Genomic DNA, 20,205 nt, shown 5'->3' with positions numbered 1-20,205 from the left:
GTGGCTGCATACATGCCAAGCCTGGTATCAATCTGGCCGCGGGGCGTTAGTGGACTACCAGGTACGTACATAAAAGTACTCGCAAACAAAACGACCGATTGTATATACAGTTCAATACTGATCCTTCAGACAGGAGTACAAGGACTATTGGTGCCCTGCGATGCAATGAGAAGATTCTGGTATGGTAGGTGCTGTCAATGCCTTGCGCTCCAGTCAAAACATTCTCGTCGGACAGGGAGCCACAAGGCCGGATCCCCCCCAACAACCGCAGAACGCCAATGAAGGAATTCAGGATCTGGCAGCATGAATAGTTGTGATCCGATATTCGGACCATTTACCATCTTTGAGCACCTCTCGCCATCTGCACTCCACAGATTCGTCGCTTTATGCAAGACTGAAGAATCGAAGGTGGTAAAAGACTGTCTCCACTCGGCATTGCCTCGCGGTCGCGGTTGTGAAAGTGAATTGTATTGAGCCTCCTAGGGACCCTACTAGGGACCCTACTAGGGACCCTAGGGAAGAATGACAACAGTCCACCTTTTCAGAGAAGGAAAGGTAAGCATTCTTCTCTCACTAGACTTTTCATCCTGTCTCAACCCCACTGGCCCATCAGAACCCAAAACACCACGGTAAGAATCATCATGCCGGCCGAGACGACAAACCCAATCCACCCGACGCCCAGACAATATGCGGCGACCGAGAGACTCAGGAACACAAAGGCCAGACACTGCAGCAACATCAACCACAAACCCCCTAAACCCAGCACCACAATGCCAAAGACCACGGACCTCTCACCGGCCGTCCGACTGCCCGCGCCGCCGCGCCAGGCCTTGTATCCGCGTTCAAAAGCGTCTCGTACATGTCGTCTGTGGAAGGTCAATGCCATGCCGGTCACGGTCGCCACAGCCAGGGAGAGAGTGAAGAACAACCAAGCGAGGGCGATGAAGACCTGGATCTCGTCAAAGTACCGGCGCGGGCCGCCGTAGATGCCCACAGCGGCGGTGAAGGTGATGAGAGAGCCGAAGGTGGAGAGGAGAAAGGAGCAGGGCAGGAGGCCGTCGAGGAAGCGGAGGGCTGGAGGGTCGTTGGGATCCGAAGCCATGTCGCTCGGTTGCGTCGGTTCCGGGCCAATTTCGAAGCGTTCCATTCAAAGTGCGAGTTCTGCCAGGCGTTTGCCGTCGATAATGCTGAGTCAGAGAGACGGCGAGATGGATGAGATCGTAATCCAGGGGTCGTTTGTTCTTCCGGAGGTACAGAGTGAGCCTTTCTTTGATCGTCGTCGAGCCCCTGATTTGTTGGTCACAGAGTTGCCCTCGTTCGTTCCAGTGAAATACTCAACCCAACCCAACTATTTCCACCTTCGTGTGACACTCCGCTCGCACACGTGTGTCCTGTCGTGTGTATGTATGTACGTACGTAGGTACGTCGTGCTCAAACAAATACGAACGAAAAGGCTGAGATGACCACAAATGTATCTCGTAGTAGAGGACGAGGAGACGGGTGTGTCGACAAACACTGGCTATGCGCAAAGCCAGAACAACCAAAACCGCACAGAAGATGAAACGGGAGGAGGGGTTGGGGGGATCTGATCTATAGTTCTGGATGGGAAGTTATTATACTCGTAAGAGTAGGAGTCGCTCGCTAGCGAGGGAGGTGAGAGGAGGGGGAGGGAGCGTGACAGACTACATGCGATAGAGGCTAGAGGAGAGCAAGAGAAGAGAAAGAGGCCTCATGACTTGAACCTGCATTGGGTATGACGCTGGACGCTGGTGACGCCTCACTCCCTCCCTCAGTCTACCGAGTAGAATCCCCTGGTCAGTCCTGTCCGCCTCATCCCTGTCTGCCCCAAAACCCTGTGTCGTGCATCATGTATCATGTATCAGTTCAGCTCAAGTTCAGGCCAAGGTCAGGTCGGGGCCAAGGCAGGGCAAAACAGACCGACTTGGGGAGATGCGTCTGCGTAGGCGTAGGCGTCGACGTTCGCATTGGCATTGGCATTGGCATTAGCACTTGCATTGGTGTTTACAGCCTGATTTTATAATTTAGAAACTACGTGTTGGTATGTAGGCATTCAGCCGCGGCGTCGCGCAGGAGGGTGTAAATGGGGCTAAAAGGGAAGTAAGTGCTCTGCTCGAAGCGAGGCAGGGCGCAGGCAAGGTGAATGAATGCCCAACACAAAGGCAAGAGAGTGCATCCCTAAAGGTTGGGGTCAGAGGGGCAAGGCTGTCTGCCGGGTTTGCCTATTTGCCTACCTACCACCTGCAAACCATCTAGCTAGTGCTAGGTACATACGTGAGCACAAGTCTGTATCAGCAGTAGGTGTGTAAAGTTGTCTCGGTGCGTAGGTATGTAGGTTGTTTCACCAAACTACGAGGGACAACTAAATCACATCTCGGGCAACTTGTTAGTCGGGGAAACTGCCCAAAAACCTGTTTTCTGAGCCACGGCGAACAAATGATCGACTCTAATCCTTGTCCTGGGGGGATATCGTCACCTGATGCCAGAGTCTTGAGTCTTTTCAAGTCTTAACCAGGGGTGATCCATCCTCGGTTTCGCCAATGTCAAATCAATTACTCCCAAACAAATCCGCACTACTTGTAGACCAGAGCAGACTAGGCAGACTAGGCATTTGTACCAAGTAAACATACGCCAGAAGATGCGCTGTAGTCTTGACATTATTCTCAAGGATCTCCACGCCGAGATGCGAGTACTCATACTAGGACTTGGTGGTCTAAATCACTTACCTAGGCGCCTAGGTATACGTGGTGTGGTATACAAAGGTGACAAGGCTGAGGTGCCAGGTGGGTAGGTGGCTTGGGCGGATACATCTGTACGAGGTACTCGGTACATATGGTGGAGACCACCAATTCAGCCCCGACAGAACTACATACAAACCAGTACGAGGTATATAGATTGATCATATCTATCTAGTTAGGCACAGCACTCAGTCTCAGAGATTAGACGTTTCTAAATAATATATTACCTACCTAGTTATTAAATCCCTCTCTGGAGATGGCCCACAGAATTCCGAATCGCCCGATTTAATCTCAAACCAAAAAAAGCGAAAAAAACAAAGGGGAAACATACAGAGGCATCGAGGACAGTACATCTAGTACAGCACTTCCTGACATCTGACATCCTAACATGGGCACTATTAAACTCGGACCTGGAATTGGCATTGCAAGTCCAATCCCTCGTAAGAAAAAACAAAACCTCATCAGTCCACTCATTACTAGTACACGAGAGGTATCCTCAAACCTCAAAAAAAAAAGGATCATGTTCGATGACGGAACAGGTCCAAGAAAGCATTTGTTCCTTGCTCGACGTCTTGCAGGAACCATCACACTCCAAAGAAAAAAGACACAGTCCCTAACACCTGGTCGTGGAAAGGGGGCAACAAAATCATCCCACAGTTGTCCGGAATCAAATCAATAAATCGGCCTTCCCTCGTCCCACCGCCGGATCTCTAGATTCGAGTCCTCTTCCACCTTCACCACGCTGTTACCACGGCTGCTGCCTTCTGCCGTCCTTCCATCTGTAATCATCCCCCCTGACCTCCGTCCCTCCAATCCAGGTGCCAGATCCAGAGGCCCAATCCACTCCCAAACGCGACTCCACTCGCCCGTCTTTCCTCCTTCCCGAGTTGCTGCCCTCACATTTGAATTCCCTTCCACAATCTTCCTCACATTTTGCCACACGCGCTCACGCTCTGAAGCACTGAACACGTTCCGCAGCACATCATCCCGTAACTGGCCCACGCTGATAAATGCTTCTGCGGCTCGTCCGTCTTGATGCAGAGCGGCTTGCGTGGCTAGTCTGTCCAACGTCGTGGCCACCAAGCGGGGAATTTGCGCCGTGGCTTGTTGGTGAGATATAATCTTGTTGCGACCGTAAACCAAGAGCGATGCAATCAGAATCAGAATTGCAATAGGGATTCGATTCTCTGTAAACGCTCGGACCAGGGATCGTCGGACGGCGCATGCGAAGGGGAGTCTGGCGAGGGAGGAAGATGAGAGGACTGTTCGCCCGGATCTGCAAGTGTTGGGACATGCGAGCTTCAGTCAGTCAGCGATTCGCAAACAAAGAGCGAGTGCGATGATATGTGCTGGGCAAAGGATGTGGGATTCAACCATACCGATCTTGAGTGACCTCGACCTCGTCCCGCGCCTTGATATCCCCAAGGGCACCCCGCCAGAGCTCCTCGAATTCCTGCTCTGTCATTCCCTTCCTTCGTAACTTGGACACTGTTTGCTTGAGGTCCTCTTCCGCAATCTCCAATTTTGGCGCCGCGGATTTCGCTACTGTCTTGACAGTTTCGGTCTCCGTCGTAACAGGGACTGAAGAACTCGTCACATCACCTCCACACTCGTAAGTCGCTCGCCTCTCGCGGAGTTCCTCGATGGCTCGATCTGCAACGGCCTTGATTCTCCTCTGCTTCTCGCTATCTGGTTCACAAGTCGGTGGCAGCGGGACGAGATTGTTCAAGCTCAAAGGATGAGGTTTGAGCACAAAGTCGCTTTCACATTCTACCTCCATGTTGGGGTAGCAGACTGCATGTTGCGGACAGGGCTCGCACTTTGGTTGCAGGTTCTCATGCACCCAGGCAGGAATGTGTGGATTGGAGGCTAGTGACCAGTTCGGTTCGCCCACCCCACAATAGCCAATGCTGATCTTCTCCTGCCTGTACCACGCGCCCAGGGCGGCAAGGACGGTGGTGATGACTGCTAGGGGAGCATTTCTCACGACTGCGTTCGTCTCTTTTTTCTTCTTCCGCCTCACAAGTGTTGAGGATCGACCTGGAACTATTTGTCCATTCCTCTCTTCTTCTGCCAGTTCACGTGCAGCATCAGGTGTGAACTCTTCCGTGACATCGATCCCGTCTTCGGCATCGGCACGTGCGATTTGAGACATCGGAAACAAGACTTTCGAGCGCGTTGGTGTGACCTCTTCTGATTTGATGGTTGGCGAGCTTGTCTCCCGGCGTTTGGTGGTACTCGCTGATGCTAATGATTTTCGTGACCGAGATGTCGACGGCTTGCGGTTATGCGACGCTGACGTCGGACTTGACCCCGACTGGAATGGATTCTCGTCGGAGAAAGGGCTTGTTTCTGCTCCCTCGACCGATTTCCTCTTGGACTTGGTCTCTGGTCGTTCGATCTTAACGAAAGGTTCCTGGACAGCCTCAACGGGTGCGCTCTTTCTTTGTCTGCGGACCGTCGATTTCTCCACCTCTGGTTCCGTATCTGATGCGCGGGGTGTTCTGGTCGTACTCCTTCTACTGGGAGTCTTGGTTCGTCTGGCTGTCGATGGCACTGAGGCGGTGGCGGCGGAAGCAGAGAGGTCCGTTTTGCTTTTCCTACTGCGCGGCGTCTTCGGAGGCGGAGGAGGCGGCATCAACTGCTTGCCATCATCATCGTCATCGTCAACTGGCCCTTCTTGACTGCTTGGAACATCCGTGATGCCTTTACTTGTGCGCCGGACCCTAGCTTGCGCCCGCAGTAGCTTTTCCCTCTGTGGCAAGACCTCTTGCTCCAGGATTTCTAGGAGTTGTCCTTTCTTTGCCGAGGACGGGTAATGCACATTTTGGGCGACAAGAATTGATCGGATGCGGGGGATAGTGAGGCTATGCAGGTCGAAACCCGGTTGAAGGTAGTATAGTTCGTCTTCCTCGGCCATGGTTACGACGATGGCCACCACCGGTCAGCGCAAGACCCAGACCAAGACCACCTGCGCCCGAAAGTAAGGGTAAATCGGTTCAGGAGAATTTGCCTCAAGGGGCGAGTTGGACAGTGCAGCACGAAGAGGGGTTTATAGAATAAAGTGGACAGGTTGCTTCGTGAACGGGTAACGGGGGGGCAATACAATATGGGACAGGCAAGAAACAAGTTCAAAGATTGTAAACAATGGCGCAGTGGGGGTGCGAGAGCATCCACCTCAAAAATTGGTTCAAGCTGCCTAGGTGGTAGGTTTCAGCCAATCAAATTCTGCGTAGCCCCATGTATGTCATGTGACATGAATCATCCCTGTGGCAATACAGACAACAAAACCACATCGGCACACTGGCTTGTCCTCGTCTCGTGACCAAAGTAGAATCTGTTTATTGTTCAAACGAGTCTCGGACTCTCTCTAGAGTAGTGTCATCTTCCAGATCCTCGTCTTTACCAAGACAGTAAGAAAAGTTGAGTTGCATAGCCAACATCATGTAAGTCGTGATCCATACTCATACAGTGCAATGCCATCCCATCGCCGATGCATAATGCCGTAAAAGCTTGTCTTATCATGATATGTCCTGATATCCTACACTTCACCCCAGGCCCCACCACTTGCCAGAATGCTCCCGCTGCCGACGCTTCCTCCAATGTCCCAGTAGTTTCGACTTGAGCCGCTTTTCGCCAGGGACGCTTTTCTGCTGCTCCGCACGCTCTCGCTCGCGCAGCTACTTGCAGGTCGTCTGATGCTTGCCCTGGACTCACGTCGTAAGCGCGCAGGAGACCGCTGAGCCCGCGCAACCAGAGGATGGTGCTGGCGTATGATGGCCGTTCTCGTAGCGGCGTCTTCGAGCGGTTGTCTTGAGGTCTGAGGAGACTGAGCAGACGACCTGGTCGCAAACCGGTCTTTGAGGTAGCGAAACACCATCTTCAGGTCAAGCTCTCGCTCCCAATATTCTCTTTCTCGCTGAAGGCTCATGGATGAATCGAGCGGCGATGTGGTAGAGACTGGCTCTTCCTCGAAACCCCAGTTCTCGGCATGCGCCGCGTCACGGACGGTTGGTGGAAAATTAGGCGTCATGCCAGATGAGATGGTGGTTTTGGCGGGGATTTCCTCACTGGTTGGGAGTGAAATCTGGGGTTTGGGTCGAGCCGCGGAGACTGGCATGCCGGCATAATCAGGGCTACGGGAGTAAGTGGTGAAGGCTCCTGGATGCGGTGACAGTTGATGTACAAATACGCCCAATTCGCGGGCGATACGTTGAAGGAGCTTGTCCCTCCACGTCGAGTCCTCCACAGACTGCCCTTCCGATGGTAGTTCAGGTATAGGAGGTAGAGCATGGCTGGAGGATGGCCGGCTCTCGTAAGCCTCGTCGGGAAGGCTCTCCCCAAATATTACCGACAGAAGCGGCTCATCAATGCCGATAACATCTCGGATAAACTTTTTCGTGATGCGGCGCCAGAAAGGCTCTGAGGCCTCGGGCTCTGCAGCTGGTCTGGATAGATAGTCGCTCTGCTTCGGTGTTGTTCCGAGAAGATCTTCATTGATAGATGCCAGTGTCTCTTGGTAACTGGACTGGCGAGATACCCTCCTCAGTCGTCGTCTAGTTTCCCGTTCCACCTCGTCCATCAATGCTTGACTTTGTTCCATGCGCCACTTCTCTATCCGCATGCGCTTCTCCTCGCTCGCCTGCGCTTCGATCTCATCGATTGTATCAAGCCTCCTCTGCACGCTAGAAGGCCGCCGGTGATGTCCGTCGTATTTTCGTTTTGGGTTGTATGCCTCGTGCTGCCATAATTGTTCAAGGACTGGAGGACTGGAGGCAGGGAAGGTGCCCAGACCGTCATGAGTTGGCAAGACTGCGCCCTGGGTCTGGTTGGAGATGGTTGGGTACAAAGGCGGTTCTCTGAAAGCATGTAATCCATCGTCTAGGCTGTCGAGTTCACCATCTTCCGTGACCTCTTCGTCGAAGACGGAAGACTCAAGTCTACCGGACCGTCCAGCAGTGTTGAGTGATATATCGCTTACTCTTGATACCCCCGCAGTCTGACTGGTATGAGTGCGGGTGATGGTTGATTCTGCAGTGCTCGGAGAGAACAGGACCCATTCTTGGGAATCTTCTACTGTCGAGCGTCGTAATTGGGTCTGAGAGGAAGAATCCTGAGATTGATTCGCATTTATGAGAATTGGCCGCGGTGCGGCGGATTGTTGGAAGGCCATGTTTCCCTACCCGCGGAGGTACGGGTGGGCCGTGCTACAGAGAGCACGAGAATGGCCGCTATCGTAGGATCGAACTGGGAAGGGTGATGGTGATGGTAAGGGAGAAAAGAGTCGATTGACAAAGGATTGGGTTGGTATTGTGTCGTCAATCTTCTTTGTCTCCGATGGCGTGTTCGTGACTGAGTCGGAATCACAAAAGGTGGAGGTCCAGCTCCGATCAAGGAGATGCGCGAATGACTTGGATGCTCCTTTCGGGAAACTCAATGCCGCAAAGTCGTCGATGATAATGATGAGAGTGGAATGCAAAATGGACAACGAGGACTGTCAGTATCGACACTATTAGACGAAGTAACGGGTGTAAGGTATAAAGGGGTAAAGGGGTGTTGGGCATAGGAAGCGGGCAATCAGGTTGTAACGGTTCCTTTCAACCTTTGCAGGTGTCGGGTGAGTGACACGTCAAGGCGAGTAATCGACAGATAGAGCAGCCAGTGTGCCAGTGGTGCCAGTGATGGCAGAAGGCCAATAGTCGGAGAAGCCAGCCGCAGGGTTGACAGCATGACCTGAGCTGCGGGCTGCAGGCGTATGCATGACGAGATGCAAGATTTGGCCGGGAGGCCATCATCGTTATCATAGGGCCTTGCAGGGACCATGAGCCCTCCTCGCCCTGTCCAACATTCCGCTCCCGGCCTAGCCTCCCCATCCTCTCAGCCGCGTTTGGCTGAAGAGATACAGTTGAACCCCCGAGATCTCCTATCTGCCGCCTAAACATACAACTCTCACCCTCCCTCCCAGTTCCGTTCAACCCAAGCCAAGTTTGTTACGGACCCAGGCGGCCCTTCTGACTAATGGACTTCCGGAAAACCACGCGACCTCTGTGAGAAATCTCGCCAGTTTCGCCCTTCATGGCGTGTCACCAGTCTGCTACAATAATGACAATGTTGCCTCGAAGTGAAATGGCTTAGGATTACAACTACGGCATTAGGGGCGAAAGACTCCTGGAAAATTTACCCCTGTTGTTCTCACAGCCTTCTGCTTTTAGGCACGCAATCTGACAGTCGGATTGTGGCATATTGCGTGGTGAACTGGAATCATGCACAGCCGGACAACGGTCGCCGTTCGGGAAATAATCAGGCTAGCCTGGGAAGAGCATCAGGTTCTTGTATTGCCACTCACGCCCTGTCGTCACTTTTGGGTCCATGGTAGCCAGGGTCAGGGCCAGGAATAGTATTACATATTACCTCAGTAGTACCAGGGGCAGCATCAACAGGGAACTTTGTCAGTTCCCATTTCTACAGGGACTCGGTACATACCGTCACGTTCAACAGTCGTAGGAAGACTAGGAAGTTGTGGAGGCACGTGTAGTAGAATGGACAAATAGGTCCATCTCATTGTATCGAAGTCCTTCATTTCGCGTCTATCATGAGCGCAAGTACCTGAGAGTACTTCTTGTGTTCCGACGACGCCCCTTTTGCCGAGCGAAGGGCGCATTTTCATTCCGGACAAAGAATCACGCTGAGACATGCAATACTGTTGTCCAGCCGATACCTTCGTTCCGTAGTACTAAAACTACTCCAGTATTCCACTTGTGACCTCTGCATATGCATCTTCCTTTCACATCTCAAGCCAAAGCATCAAATCTATGCCTCTGCTGCGATCTCGCTGCCGCCCTCGTACGCGCCGGGGAATCGTTTCATGTTCTGCTCAATATTGCCCTTGTTCCTCAAGAATTGGACATATGCACCATCGATCAAAACACGGCCCTCTTGCTTCAACTTGACGTACTCCTCACGTCTCAAGGGAGTGAAACCCCAGTTCTTGCTGACGATGATCTTTTGGCGACCAGGGAACTTGTACATGGAGCGTCGTAGAGCCTCGATAGCGGTGGCACGGTGGGCGTCTCGGGTTCGGACCGACAGAAGAATTTGACCGATATTGACACGGGCGACGGTACCGTTGGGCTTGCCCCAAGCTCCTCTCATTCCAGTCTGAAGTCTATCGGCGCCGGCGCAGGACAACATCTTGTTGATGCGGACAACGTGGTAGGGATGGGCACGGACACGGAGATGGAAGCCTTCTTTGCCTGCAATCTTGACGAGATACCTGATGCCTCCGTTAGTGAAATTCTCCTTTTTCTTTGGACGTAGTTGTCGACGTACTTGTTGGCGCAGATACGGGCCGCTTCGAGCGCTTCGGAACTCAATTGTTCGTACTCATTGGAAACCATGTGCACGCAGAGAGGGAATTCGTCGACGTTGGCACGCTTTCGTCCCAGATCGAAGATACGGATCTTGGGGTCAGGTACACCACGGTTGAATCGAGACTTGGGGTAGGGCTGCAACGTGTTAGCACATCAATCGCACATTGGCACAAAATTGTCTGCCGACCTTGTTCTTGCAATATCTGTAGCATCTCGCTGGTCTTCTGGCCATCTTAACGGTTGTTTAGGGGGATTAGCACTTCTTGCGAACGAGATGGTCTGAGGGGAGAAGTTGAAGAGTCGACGATGAACTTTGTAGGTTGCGCACCGAACTTGATTTCAAATCGAATGCCAAGACCATCCGCCACCAAGAAACCAAGAAAGAAACAATCTTGCCCTAATTCCCGATCCGGAAGCCACTAATTCCGGGTGTCAATGTCTGACACAATTACATCTGCTCTGGCACCCTAGATTCAGGCATCTACTCTGTCAGACCTGATATTTATGGTCTTGTTTGGCCGTACACAAAATGAGTCACTATAAGGGCAAAAGGGGCAACATCGGTATTTCATTCTCTTGTCTGCTACTTGTGGACTGATAGAGTATGGTGGCCCTGTCTATTTTGTGGTGATTTATCGGCATGGGCAAATCCCATATGAGGGCACATGTTCCAGGGAAGGCTTCATCTCATTGTCGTGCCGTCTGCGCCTTGGACGGCCAGGGTATCATAACATGGGATACATGCACTTTTTGCCATCGTGCACTGATGTACGAGGTTTATGAGGCGGCACCCAGGATATCAGAGTCGCCGGCGTCGAGAACAGCCATGGTGGAGCAGCGGTAGAGCTTTCCGCAAGCAGTGCCCAGTTCAATCTACAATGGTTCGGGGTAATATTAGCCAATGTTCCCTCCAAAGCTCTGGGGAGCTTCTTCTCAGGGTCTTCCTTGTGAAGTTGTACTCACATTGTTTCCAGCAAAGTGGTGGACATTTGTCTTTGAGAGCATGGAGTAGTACTCAAGTTCGCTCTTGCGGAGAGGAGGAGTATTGCCAGCAATGATGACCAGCTTGGCCTTTCCGGATCGAAGGCATTTGAGAGTCGACTTGTAACCGAGAGTGACTGCATCGATCAGTTAGATGTGCACAAGGGCATTTAATTTTTAGAGCCGCAAACTCACCTTTGCCAGACTTCATCACAAGCGCCAGGCGCGAGTTGATGCTATCGGTGGTCTTCTTCGCCTTCTTTGGTGCCATCGTTGCGCTCTACCAGGTTTGACAGTAGGATTGACTGTATGATGCGCTCCGGCGGTTGTGTGGTGTTGGTGGTGAAAAACCAAATTCAATCTATTAGCATGCCAGAAAATGTATCTGCTGTGGGAAGTTGTTCTTGGCAAAGCCGAGCACGTGATACAGCCTTTGCCAACTGGAAGCGATGGTACCTAGTAGGATGTTCATAGCCCCTGGCCACTACTAGGTTTTAACCAGGCGGACCCCGGAACCTCCCTCTCGCGGGCATCCTGCCAACTGCGGCAATGCGAGCAAGGGCCGCCTTTGGGCTGTCTCTAGCAACGCGAGGCTCCGCCGTTGCTCCTTCTGTTACCATTCCGGAGATTTCGATCAGGGCATGTGCATGCATGTTTGGATAATTGTTGGACATTGCCCATTCCCGCTGAACGGAGTATTCCAGTAATCAGCTGGCCGGTACTTTGCCTTTTCATTCCAACATCATCCTGCATTGGTTCCAAAACACCACCCATCATATCTGCACCAGCTGAACACCGTCGTCATTCATCACTGAGGCGCAGGCTCGCTTCCTGACCAATACCTGTGGCCACCTCCTGCGCAGCCAATACCACCTGCACACCCTCGACTATTTATGTTGCAGTCGAAAACAACCTCCCGATCAATCCATTCAGCGGTCCCCCCTCTACCGCATTGCCTGCAAGTCTCAACGCGTCTCAACTGCTTGGCCAAAACTCTGCGAAGCTGCAATCCAGCATGGCTACTCCAAACTCCAAAGCACCACTGTCCACTCCCGCGAACACTCCTCCATCTCGTCGCAACCCCAACGACAATAGTCCCAACAGGCCAGGGGTTGGAAGTTCTGTACCAGCAAGTACAGGAACCGGCCTTGCACGAACTCCGTCGCTCCGGCAGACCCGTCCCTTGAGGAAAACGCCCAACCGGATGAGCACATCCTTTATTGGCTCTATCGATCAGGACCAAGAGGACGAAGAGGCAAAGTCGGCCAATGTAAAATTGATCAAAGATTTGCAAGAGCAAGTACAGCGCGCTGAGCAGGCGTCGGAGCGATACAAAAAACAATTGGAAGTGATGCAACAACGGCTGGATGAGACCTCGCAAGCGCAGATGGCGTTGGAGGAACGCGACCTACAAAAGCAAACGGAAAGGGACCGTTTGAAAGCGGAGATCAGAGACCTCAACAGACAACGCCGAGAGCTTGAAATTGAACATGAGGAGCACCAGCAGCTCTTTCTTCAAGAACGAGAACGACAGATGAAGAAGGAGGCGGAGCAACAAGCCACCATTAACAGACTCAATGAAGCTTTGCGCTTGCAGGGCACCGAAAGGTTGAACGCAAGCCGAAGCGCAGGCATGGCTGAGTTTCAGGCGGCGGACGCAAAAACCGACGGAGATGGCTCTCGATCAGAACATGCGGCGAACTTGGCTCATAGCCTGCAACAGAAAGATGAGACAATCAATGCTCTGCGCTTAGAGCTGGCCGAGGCACATCTGAAATTGACGCAACAAGAACACGTAGGAGACGGACGTCTCCTGGAGCTGGACCAAGCGATTTCAGAAATGAAGATGCAGAATGCCAAACTCAAAGAAGAAAATGAAAGCTTCCAGATGCTTTTGAGCGAGAAGACGCTCAAAGGCACCTTTATGCACCATGAACACACATACGACGAGCCGAGCGCAATGAGCACGTTGGCAGAAGAGCTCGAATCCAGCGAGGCGCAGGAGAGCACTGACGGTCTGAACGAGGTGTACAAGAAACTAGAAGGAGAAAATAAGTCACTGAGAGATCAAAACAAGGCTCTCACATTATACATCGACAAAATCATCGGGCGGTTACTATCGCACGAAGGGTTCGAGCATATTATTCAAGATAAAGATGATGCGCATCCGGCTCCCACAAAGTCATACACGGAGAAGGCGTTGCCTGCAATACCAGATCAACAAGCAGCCGGCTCCTCGACCGTGGCGGGGGTAGCTACCGGCTTGCTGCAGCGAGCGAGATCTGTTGTTTCACGGCCAGGGGGCAAAGCTCGGCCAATGTCTTATGCACAACCAGCGTCGACGGGTCCTTCAGCAAATGAGAATCCAGATACTGCGCCCAGTATCCCGCTGAACCGCGGACATCGCAGAGCGAGATCTGATCAGGCGCAGGCTGACATGGCGGCTGCGGCAGTGGTTCAACAGATGAATCGTGGATCTCCCATGAGGACTGCCTCTGGAAATCCAATGAGCCCGGGTATTCGACCACTCAGTCCACAACTGCCTCAAGGACGCACATCATACTTTGGGGGCCCTTCCAACTCTACAACTACACGAACTCCATCTGCCTCCGGCACGCGTGGAGGTAGTTCTGCAAACAGCATCACCAGTGATTCACATAGCGACGAGCAACGGTCGACAACCGATGCTGGCTCGATGACCGCACAAATGAGTGGAGAGAGACAGGTTCAAGGGAGTATTCCGGGAGCGGTGATGAAACAGAACCAGCTGAGGCCACTACGATTAGTGCAAGAGCAGACAGCCTCCGAAGAAGAGATGCAGAAACGAGCGAACAGAAATTCCGTTTGGGGCTGGTTCCGGGGGAGCACCATTGAGACTCAAGACGAGTAAAGAGCAGTTTAGCTGAGGATGGACATGTAAGTGGATAGACTCTAGACTAAGCCTTAAGACTTTGGAATGACAGCCCTGGGCGGGCCGGGGAACAATCCACGGACGACGAGTGTTTAACAAGAAGTAACGAGTATCGAGTTCGAGATTGAGCTGGCGTGGCTGGTTCCCTTCGAGTGGCTACACGTTGTCTGACCGTGGATTGGCGCCCTCTCCTAAGAGTAATTCTGCGTGGACGAGGAAATCAGCATCTGTCAGACGTAAGTCTTTTTTCGAAGGTGCGGCTTTGCCCAATGTGGGCATCCGCTTCCCGGGACGCCGCCCCGAGTCTTTTCTGACATGCGCGAATTCTGTGCTTCGTCTGTTCACGACTGCGCTTTCTGCCATCCAATTCGATGACCTTTTCCCATGTCGCTCTGGTTGTCTCCAGTATTTACCCCTTTGGCGGGCTTCTCGGACTCCACTTCGACCCATTCCCACCTCTACGGGCCATTTGACGGCGGTACAGGTGTAAGTTACGATGGCGATGCAGTCCCCATTGGAGGAATGGGCGGGGTGGGAAAAAAAGTTGGTACAACAAAGCAAAGGGCGTCGAGTCACCATTGCCTCCCGCTTCCCTTCAGCGTCTTCACCTTTTGACAAAACCGTCACGTAGATTTCGTGCTCCCTAAGATACTCTCTTGATTTCCTTCTGTCTCTTTCTTTCTGCCGAATCTACCACTTCGAGTGACATCGATAACTTTACCCCTCCAGCTACATCTCGACACAGTCCCTCACCGCATCGACGTCGTCTAAAATGCCGGCCCAACCCAAGATTCACTTGGTCCGTCACGCTCAAGGCTTCCACAACCTGGGCGCTGAATTCCACTCTCTTCATGACCCCCATCTCACGCCTCTGGGAGAATCGCAGTGCGCCAACCTCCGAGAACGACACTGGTCTCCCGAACGCCAGCAGTCACTCTCGCTGATTACCGCGTCGCCCCTCAAGAGAACCCTCCACACTGCTTTACTCACCTTCTTGCCAGCCCTGACAGCCGACGCCAAGTGCAAGCCTACCATTCTCGCGGTTCCCGATGCCCAAGAAACCTCCGATTGTCCCTGTGACACAGGCTCCGACGTCAGTGTCCTGCAAACTTTCTGCGCCGAGCAGAAGTGGCCAGTCGACCTTTCGCTTGTGACAGAGTCGTGGAACGTCAAAACACTAAACGGCCGCTACTCTCCGTCAAGCGAGGCTATCCAAGCCCGTGCAAGAGACTGCCGCCGTCTGCTCCGCCAAAAGGCTCGCGAATTGGTAGAGAGTGGAGACGACAACGTCGAGATCGCCCTGGTGACGCACGGTGGCTATCTTCACTACCTCACAGACGACTGGGAAGACGCCACCAAGTTGTTTGGAACTGGCTGGGAGAACACCGAATACCGCACGTACCACTTTGAGCACGCTTTCGACTCGGACTCGGACGAGGAGGCGTTCTTGATGGAGACAATGGAGAGCCGGAAACGCAGAGGCCTAGAACACCCGATGTTGGACCACGGCAAGCAAAAAGAACTGTTTCAGAAAATGGTGCAAGGCTGGGAGGGACAGGGGCTGCAGAATCCGAGCAAACTGTCTTCTGTGGGAGATGAAGAGATCATTGAGGAGCAAGAGAAGTCTGGCCAAGACCCGGCGGATGCAGAGAGACATGTCGCAATTGCGGATGAAGTGCAACCTCAACCTGCCAGCGTGCAGGTTATGGCTTAAGATCTGCCGCACACCGCACAGGGGTATTATTGTACGGTGGAGGATTGCTCAACAGAAAGTGGAGGTGTGCCTTGTTACCCGATATTCGGGACATTCGACGGACCACGACTTGGATTAGATTCATGGCGGCACGCTCCAACAGAGAGAAGGAAGAATGGAGAAAGGAGACTATCCGGATTGATCTTTTGGGCAGGATTCTCTCTTCCTCCCTTATCCCTTCGGTCCTCACTCGCCTCTGCCGGGATCATGACCTGGCGTTGCACAAGAGTACAGGGACGGGCAACAATGGAAGGGATGGGACGTTATCGATTATCCATTATCGAATACCCAGCCTTCTCGTGCTGGTTTGGAAAGCATGGCGATTGGGGGATTGGGTTGGGATTGGGATGGGATTGCATTCATCATCGCTAGAATAGACTTTGAACACCGCCCATAGAGCACAGACCTCACTCGGTTCAGCTCAGCTCAGCTGAGCTGCAGTAGAACGTTTGAACACTAGAACATTAGAATAACGAATGAATGAACGGGAGAGGTTTATGGACTGGGTAGATTCGACTGAAGCTCGACTCGAGCCGATCTTCATGAACAAGAGGAACAGGGACCAAGGGAGAGACAGTCACGGTCAAGCACGCCAACACCCACACTGATAAACGCTTGTATTATCGTCATCGTCACCATCGCCATCACATCACCATCGCATCAATATCCGGATCCCCAGTCCAAACTCAAGTCTATCTATTTGTCCCGCACTCGAAGGCTTTCTGCCCATGGCCTATACTCACTTTTTCTGCCTTTTCTCCCTTGCCTTCTTTTCTCGCTCTGGTCCTTATCCTTCCTTATCCTCGTCCCTGCCTCTGTCCTTGCTCTTGGATATATCTTTCGTATCTTTTTATGTATATAGTTATGTAGAGATAAAAACTCTCGTATCTCCTCTCGCGCAAGCCCCATCTCCTTTGTCAGCGTATCATCTACCTACCTATCTACCACTCTACCTGTCCGCCCTCTCTCTCTCTCTCCCTACCTCTTTAATCTACCCACCCACCCGCCTACCACCTCCTTCTACCTCCGGACCTAGGCTTCTGTTGAGGTCAGCGCACACCAAACTCCCTCTCCCGCATCGACCGTGCACCTCCACCACCGTCACCGTCGCCATACTTCCTCTTGCACATCACGCCCAAGTACCCGCTCCCCGCGCGCAAAAAACACACCTTTTGCGCCGGGTTGCCGTCGCCGCTGACGCGGCGGTCCGGGTGGGAACTCGATTTGGATTCGTGGCGTTCGTAGAGCTGCAGGAGCGGGGATGCGGTGTCGCTATCCCCGTCATCATCGTGACGACGTGAGGGAGATGATGACGACGAGTCGTTGAGCATCTTCTCCGTGACGAGGTGCCAAAATGTCGCGTTCAGGGGGGATAAGGCCGGCCAGGAAATTCCCCTTCCCTTTCCTCTCCCCGTCCCCTTCTCCTGTCCTTCTACGTCATCACCGCTTTCGTCGTCGTCCTCGATCTCGGGGATCGAATACACCTCTCGCGTATCATACTCGAATTCCCAAACCGGCGTCGTCCACCCGAGGCTGTTGGACATGTTTGCAAAGTACGTCTGGGCGCCCATGATGGAAAAGGTCGCCGTGTCGACTTGATAGACGCGATAGCCCGAGTTGAGGCCCGTCAGGGGCGTGATTGACGGGCCAATGTGGCCGATCTGGAGCGGCTTGGTGAAGTCGACCTGCGTCGTGTCGCGGAGGGTCTTGGATTCGGAATTCGAGGGCGCGACGAGCGACGAAGGCAGGTAGTCGTAGAAGATCTGCACTTGGTCTTGGTGCGTGTGTCTGTATATACATAAGAGAAGTGAGCTGGCAGTTCCACGTAATGTTTTCAGACAGACCGACAGAGAGATCGAGGTAGGTAGGGAGTGAATACTACATTGTGACATAACTCGTGGGGGGAAACTCACCCAAAAAACACCGCCGCAATTGTCGCCGGCGAGAAACGCCGCACGATCGAGTAAAACAGGGCCGTGGGATTCGGCATGCCCGCGGAGCCGTCATACCCCGAGAGCACATGGGCGATGATCCACGCGCGCTGACCCTTCCGCTCGCACGCCGACAGCTCGTCGGCCACCCACTTGAGCACCCCGCTAGGATCCGGGTCCGTCACGTTCCAATAGTTGAAGATGTTCTCCTTGTACCAGAAGTCGGAGTTTATGGAGATAATCCGCAGGCCTTGCGTCGTGGTGGTCGCGTACGCGCCAAAGTGCGTGGCGGCGAACTCGGCCTCGGAGTCGTTGAGCCACGCGTGGCCGGAGGGGGACCACAGCGACGCGACGAGGTCGTAGTTCCACTGCAGGGCGTTGCTGCTCCGGTTGGTCGGGTCCGGGTTCATGCTGTGCGGCGTGTTGAACCCCACGGGCAGCGTGTCGTGGTTCCCCAGCGCCGTGTACACGGGGATCCTGTCGCCCAGCAGGCGCTTGAAGACCTTGAACGTCACTTCCTCCTCGTACGCCACGTAGTCGCGAGACAGCAAGTCCTCCGGGTCGTGCGAGACGATGTCGCCCGTGAAAATACTGAAGGAGAGCTCGTCCATGTCGACAAATTTGGGCATCTCGACGAGTGCCGACAAGGCCAAATCGGCGGGCGAGTCGCACAGGAACGACCCGAATCGCGACGCCGGGATGGACGGGTTGTGCGCATCGGTAGACAGTTCCTCGTTCACAGAATACGGTCGGCAGCACATGTAGTTGGAACAATTGCTTTCGGACCCAATGTCGTAGCGCGGGTCCAGGTGCCAGTCGGAGAGATGGAGTACGTTGAAAGTCTGACCAGAAGGCTCGGGGGCCACGTTCGCCGAGTCTGGCTTGGGGTCAAAGTACAAGTCCTCATCGATCAGGACCGGAGGCTGTTGCTCACAGAACTCGTAGTTGATGGCGCACCAGTGCTGCATGTCGCCCGTGGCCAAGGTCATTTTGGAAAACAGCTGCGCCATATACGGACCGTAGCCGGCGCCGGCCTCGCCGCTGAAATGCGACTCGCAAGACGCCGCGCGCAGCTGTGCCTTAAACTCCGGCACAGCGTTGCACGCCCTCACGAGCACGTTTGTAAAGACAGCCACTGGCTGACTGATGGCCGCGACGTGGAGCACCTGGCCCGCGGCAATGCATTTCGAGCAGTTGTCCGGGTAGTACGAGGTGTGCAGGATGGAGAGCAGCTCGTTCAGGATTGACTCCTCGACGACCGCCTCGCCCAGCGGGGTGATGGCCTCTGGCAATGGCGACCCCTTGTCGTACGCAGGGACCGGCCCTGAGCCGTTGTAGTAGAGCTTGATGACATCCTCGGCGATGATATTGGTCAGTTTGGGGTTCAGTGCCTCAGGAGAGCCAGCCAGGGGTGCTTGAGCCGAGGCCGGGGAGGTTGCAAAGGCTGCTGTAACGAGGGAAGTATGTTTGAGGATGGCCCAGTAGCCCCAAAGAGCGCCGACGAAGGAGAAGAGCATGAACAGAGGTGACAATCTCGTCGACATGTGCAGGGCTGGTGGACAAGACTTGGTGGCTAGGTCTCTCGGTTGTTATCGTGACAATAGCCTGTAAAGACAGGTCCAGCGAGAGGCCATTCGAATAGCGTCAGTCATGCGGGTCGACAGCAGGATGAGTGTTGTACTGTAAGAAGATGTTGAATGGTCAGACGGGTTTGGACGTTGATGTTGGAGGTTCGACGAATGCGACGGACACGATGAATACGATGAAGTCATATCGGGATCCATCTCCGAACCGCCGACATTTGACCCACAACTACAACTTCATACATGCAAGAAGACATACTGGGTATATATGCTCTTTGACTACTCTTACATTATAAAAAGAACTAAGACATATACTGGGGGTAAACTGTAAAATGTAGACTGTAGCTAATAGTCTGGTCACATTTTTGAAGCATTCAGTAATGTATCGTGTAGCCTTGCATCGCATCTGCGTGTTGACTGGGGTCAGTATGTAGGCATATGTACCGAGTATATAGCTAGCTGTATGTACACGAATCCCAGGTTCCCATTCCCCATTCCCCATCTTCTCCTCATACCATTCGAGGAGCGATTCCCATAAATCCATACCAAACATCGCGTGGCATAACATCACGTGGCAAAACATCGCAAAGCAGAGACATAAAATCTTTTTTGATCGACTTTTGTCGCCACCCATGCCCGAAAACCAGAAGCAAGAAAACAGACAGATGACCGCCCTCAAATCCCTCGTCGAGACCAAGGCACCTGTTTTCCCTTGGTGCCGATCAGTGATCAAGAACCATGGCAAAGCTCAGAGAGCAGTGCAGATCCCTCCAATTCCCAAAAAAGCAAAACAAAAACAATATCGCTCACGATAGCCGACCCAGGTCCTCGGTTGTAGTTGGAGGACACGCAGTGGGAGGGGGGGACGCAGAAACACCCCTCCCAGTATCTGCGGTAATAAGCAAAGACACAGAAAACAA

General features: G+C 53.1%; 8 protein-coding genes across 8 annotated transcripts; 2 read left to right on the top strand and 6 right to left on the bottom strand.

Moving 5' to 3' along the window:
• Positions 1-592: 592 nt before the first annotated feature.
• On the bottom strand, positions 593-1,102 carry Z517_08540 (uncharacterized protein; the record flags this gene model as incomplete). The annotated part of the gene is made up of 1 exon (XM_013427055.1): positions 593-1,102. The coding sequence occupies one exon, from the start codon at positions 1,100-1,102 to the stop codon at positions 593-595; it is 510 nt and encodes a 169-aa protein (XP_013282509.1).
• Positions 1,103-3,428: 2,326 nt separating this feature from the next.
• On the bottom strand, positions 3,429-5,676 carry Z517_08539 (uncharacterized protein; the record flags this gene model as incomplete). The annotated part of the gene is made up of 2 exons (XM_013427054.1): positions 3,429-4,032; positions 4,136-5,676. 2 exons carry the CDS (start codon positions 5,674-5,676, stop codon positions 3,429-3,431), a joined length of 2,145 nt encoding a protein of 714 aa, XP_013282508.1.
• A 621-nt stretch (positions 5,677-6,297) lies between these two features.
• Positions 6,298-7,929, bottom strand: Z517_08538 (uncharacterized protein; the record flags this gene model as incomplete). Its single annotated transcript, XM_013427053.1, has 1 exon — positions 6,298-7,929. One exon carries the CDS (start codon positions 7,927-7,929, stop codon positions 6,298-6,300), a length of 1,632 nt encoding a protein of 543 aa, XP_013282507.1.
• Positions 7,930-9,566: 1,637 nt separating this feature from the next.
• Positions 9,567-10,358, bottom strand: Z517_08537 (60S ribosomal protein L10-A; the record flags this gene model as incomplete). The annotated part of the gene is made up of 3 exons (XM_013427052.1): positions 9,567-10,029; positions 10,086-10,261; positions 10,314-10,358. The coding sequence occupies 3 exons, from the start codon at positions 10,356-10,358 to the stop codon at positions 9,567-9,569; spliced, it is 684 nt and encodes a 227-aa protein (XP_013282506.1).
• Positions 10,359-10,903: 545 nt separating this feature from the next.
• Z517_08536 (60S ribosomal protein L30) lies at positions 10,904-11,378 on the bottom strand (the record flags this gene model as incomplete). The annotated part of the gene is made up of 3 exons (XM_013427051.1): positions 10,904-10,999; positions 11,090-11,244; positions 11,303-11,378. The coding sequence occupies 3 exons, from the start codon at positions 11,376-11,378 to the stop codon at positions 10,904-10,906; spliced, it is 327 nt and encodes a 108-aa protein (XP_013282505.1).
• Positions 11,379-12,122: 744 nt separating this feature from the next.
• Positions 12,123-13,997, top strand: Z517_08535 (uncharacterized protein; the record flags this gene model as incomplete). Its single annotated transcript, XM_013427050.1, has 1 exon — positions 12,123-13,997. One exon carries the CDS (start codon positions 12,123-12,125, stop codon positions 13,995-13,997), a length of 1,875 nt encoding a protein of 624 aa, XP_013282504.1.
• Positions 13,998-14,790: 793 nt separating this feature from the next.
• Positions 14,791-15,732, top strand: Z517_08534 (uncharacterized protein; the record flags this gene model as incomplete). The annotated part of the gene is made up of 1 exon (XM_013427049.1): positions 14,791-15,732. The coding sequence occupies one exon, from the start codon at positions 14,791-14,793 to the stop codon at positions 15,730-15,732; it is 942 nt and encodes a 313-aa protein (XP_013282503.1).
• Positions 15,733-16,820: 1,088 nt separating this feature from the next.
• Positions 16,821-19,246, bottom strand: Z517_08533 (uncharacterized protein; the record flags this gene model as incomplete). The annotated part of the gene is made up of 2 exons (XM_013427048.1): positions 16,821-17,559; positions 17,685-19,246. 2 exons carry the CDS (start codon positions 19,244-19,246, stop codon positions 16,821-16,823), a joined length of 2,301 nt encoding a protein of 766 aa, XP_013282502.1.
• Between the last annotated feature and the right edge of the window lie 959 nt (positions 19,247-20,205).

Source organism: Fonsecaea pedrosoi (genome assembly GCF_000835455.1).
Source record: "Fonsecaea pedrosoi CBS 271.37 unplaced genomic scaffold supercont1.5, whole genome shotgun sequence".
Lineage (NCBI taxonomy): Eukaryota > Fungi > Ascomycota > Eurotiomycetes > Chaetothyriales > Herpotrichiellaceae > Fonsecaea > Fonsecaea pedrosoi.
The sequence above is the reverse complement of the archived record's forward strand: the minus strand, read 5'-3'. Positions and strand labels throughout refer to the sequence as shown.